Source organism: Olea europaea, unplaced genomic scaffold, assembly GCF_002742605.1.
Source record: "Olea europaea var. sylvestris unplaced genomic scaffold, O_europaea_v1 scaffold1661, whole genome shotgun sequence".
In the NCBI taxonomy this organism is placed as follows: Eukaryota; Viridiplantae; Streptophyta; class Magnoliopsida; order Lamiales; family Oleaceae; genus Olea; species Olea europaea.
This window is the reverse complement of record NW_019234275.1, coordinates 42,913-46,485: the sequence shown is the minus strand read 5'-3', so window position 1 is coordinate 46,485 and position 3,573 is coordinate 42,913. Positions and strand designations below refer to the sequence as shown.

At 33.4% G+C, this 3,573-nt stretch overlaps 2 protein-coding genes across 2 annotated transcripts; both read left to right on the top strand.

Annotated features, from left to right (window-relative positions):
* The first annotated feature begins 499 nt into the window (after nt 1–499).
* On the top strand, nt 500–2,143 carry LOC111377496 (perakine reductase-like). The gene is made up of 3 exons (XM_023000609.1): nt 500–767; nt 1,038–1,208; nt 1,865–2,143. The coding sequence occupies exons 1-3, from the start codon at nt 549–551 to the stop codon at nt 2,141–2,143; spliced, it is 669 nt and encodes a 222-aa protein (XP_022856377.1). The 5' UTR covers nt 500–548.
* A 57-nt stretch (nt 2,144–2,200) lies between these two features.
* LOC111377495 (perakine reductase-like) lies at nt 2,201–3,003 on the top strand (the record flags this gene model as incomplete). Its single annotated transcript, XM_023000608.1, has 2 exons — nt 2,201–2,363; nt 2,611–3,003. Coding segments are annotated over 2 exons (345 nt in total), but the record flags the coding sequence as incomplete, so codon positions are not given.
* Nucleotides 3,004–3,573: the final 570 nt, after the last annotated feature.

Genomic DNA, 3,573 nt, shown 5'->3' with positions numbered 1-3,573 from the left:
CCCTCGATATGATTATTCGGTAGGGTTTGTGCCCCTAGCTCAATTCATGGAAAAATGGGTAATGTCATCGATCACTTCATGGTTACTCAGCGATGAGAAATCATCCTTTTAATTAATAATAATTGAGCTTGGGGTACACAGAATACCCTACAGAATACTCACATGAGGGGTGGATTTTTTGGATAACATTTTATGCAGGTGGGTCTACATGTGTGACCGTTGAGCGTCGGTAGGGGATAAAATAGCAAAATCCTTTTTCCATACATGTATATATGTATTTATGGGCCCTTCGGTGCATAACCTAGTGGTACAAAGGAGTGAGGTAGTCTCAACCTTATTGACAGTCGCAGTGTGAGGATTCGATTCCTAAGATATGAAATTGCACCAGTGTACGGACAAATTCTTATTCCCTGACCTGTTGGACCACATCACACGATTTACCTACCCTCATTATGCTTCAGGGATGGGACGATGGGCCATCGGGGTTCAACATTTTTTTTTTTTATATATGTAGTTATGGGAAATGCTGGAGCTTCAATGCACTGGAAATGCTGAAGCTTCAACTCGCTCTAAATGCTGGAGCTCCAGCTCGCTGGAGCTTCAACTCGCTGGAAATGCTGCAGCTTCAACCCACTGGAAATGTTGGAGGTTCAACTCACTGCGACTGGAAGAAGAGGAACTGTATAGTCCGAAGCTCGGGAAGAAATTTAGCAATGGTTGAACAATCTGAGATGCAGCGCCTGAAACTCGGAACCCAAGGACTCGAGGTATATGTTAAAGTTTTCTTAATTCAGTTTAGGAATTGATTCAATTTTTATATCACATTTGAATATTTTTCTTTACTGAACGAATCCAAAGATCTATTTGTCTTGACCCTCGGTTTGGGAAGAATTTATATATAATGAAAAAAAGTGATGAATAAGTGGATAGTACTTATAACTCCATAAAATACGTGATTCACTATTTATAACTGAATTATAAAATTTTGCCAAATGGAAATCTCATTGCTTCATCCAATGGCATGTTCTTCCTCGTAGATATCAAAGCTAGGTTATGGTTGTATGGGGCTCTCGGGTGTCTACAATAATCCTGTTCCTGAGGAAGAAGGAATTGCAGTAATCAAAGAGGCATTTGATAAAGGCATTACATTTTTTGACACATCGGATGTGTACGGCGCGAAAAATGCCAACGAGTACTTGGTGGGAAAGGTGCATATATACCTCTCTGAATTTAGATTATGGCAGCACGTTAGAAATTATATGATGGCAAGATATTTTTGCTTAATCCAAAGTTGATGTGAACAACAATAATTATATTCTACGTCCACGATAATAAAAACGTTATGACGAAATTTTGCGACAAAAAGAAGGTGAAGAAATTAAACAATATAGCCATATGCCTAAAACTTCTTGATGTTATTTAAATCACTATCAAACTTATGAATGTGCTAAAGTTTTCCTTCGCAAGTCAGGAATTATGATTGATAGAGGTTCATCTGTCGTCCCTCGAAGTTATAGAAAGTTTACTAGGGAAGACAATATTAAAAACTTTGAATTGTGGAGAATTTTCTCTTTGAAAAATAATATAATTTGGTCTTTAATTAAATAATTCTTGAAGTTACGTTTAACTTGGGGGCATTTTGACATAATTTTTTTTATAAAAGTTGATAAAATATGTGGTTGAAAAGTTGATAAAATTGTGGGTACATGAAATATGTGATTGGAATTTATTTATATCTTTGACATCAAGAAACAAGTATCTTTTTCGTCACGGACGGACTGTCAACTACTAATTCGAAAACCACTATAAGCATTTTGTTGTCATCTTTTAGTTACCTTTAACTTAGGAAATTCAAATTTTGCAGGCATTAAAGCAGTTGCCTCGAGAAAAGATTCAATTATCTACAAAGTTTGGCGTAGTAGGATATGATGCTTCTAAAATCATAGTGAAAGGTTCACCTGAATATGCCCGTTCTTGCTGTGAGGCTAGCTTGAAGCGTCTTGATGTTGACTATATCGATCTTTACTACATACACCGAATTGATACTACTATCCCTATTGAATACACAGTGAGTTTCCTTAATGTGTATTTATTTATTTATTTGTACTCGTATATCCANGCTTCTATATCTTTTAATTTTTAGTGCATAATATCTTCTTTAGTATCGAAGATGATCATCTGAAAGGTTGTGTAACTAACGTGCCATCAGAAAAATCATCCAAGGCTTAAGGGAGAGAACTTTGATAAGAACAAAGTCATATATTTTCGTTTAGAAGCATTGGCTAAGAAGCATGGATGCACTCCTGCTCAACTTGCTCTTGCATGGGTTCTTCAACAAGGAGATGATGTTGTACCTATTCCAGGTAAGCCAATCATATAGGAATCCTTGCCAAGTTGTGATATATATGCTGGAGTAACAAGTAGAATTTGAAGAAGTTTGGAAAAATTAAAGATTGTTGGAAAATTGTTATCGTTTGTAGATGTCGTAAGAAATTTTCCTTTGAAATCACACATGCAATGGATGTGACTTAAATGCATATTACTATTATAATCTCATGAATTACATTATTTTTAATGATAATCTATGTTCCAATCGTATAATATTTGTAGGTACGACCAAAATTAAAAATCTCCATGACAATATTGGGGCTCTGAAAGTGAAACTCACAAAAGATGATTTGAAAGAGATTTCTGACGCAGTTCCCATCAACGAAATAGCGGGATCGAAAAGTTCTTCTGAGGTTGTTCATCAGGTCTCTTGGGAATTTGCGAAGACTCCACTCCCAGAATGAACTAGCAAAATGGATAATTCTTCGTCTATTACATGTTGAAATAATCAGAGTTCTAGTTTTGACGATATATCATGTTGTTTTGTCTTGTTACATTTAATCCATTCTGAGTTTTTCTATATTCACTAATTTGTGTTGTCGTAGGTTAATATTATTTATATCTTGCAATATCCGTCCCTTTTCTCCATATCATTAAATATCTGAGCTCACTTGTTGAAACAATTTATTATTTTCTTTCTGTATTATTTTTTATATAAATACTTATTTTATGAATTTTGATATTGTCGAGATAAAAGGCTACTACTCTAAAACTCGAGATTAAGGGAGGTGTCCTCAATTGATATTATGATTGATTTTAAAAATCATTCAAAATTTAGATGTCTTCAATTGAGATTTTATTGAATTTTAATGAAAATCATTAAAATTTGGATGTTCCCAATTGAGATTTTAATGGAATTCTTTAAAATTTAAATATCCTCAATAATTAGTGGATTTATAAAGATTTAATCAATAGAAGGATTTTAAAAGATTTGGATGGATTTAAAGCTTAAAAATACATATAAGCAAATCTTTTGAAATTTCATTATATTTAATGAGATTCTTATGGAATATGTAAAAATCTATTCAAATCCACAAAATTCATTAAAATTTATAATTCTTTAAAATTCGTTAAAATTTTAGTTGAGAGCACCCTCGTAATTATCACATGGAATAAATAATCTTCATTTTCTTCTCTGTGTGTAATTAAATAAATAGGCACAACAATATAAGTCATCTTATAATT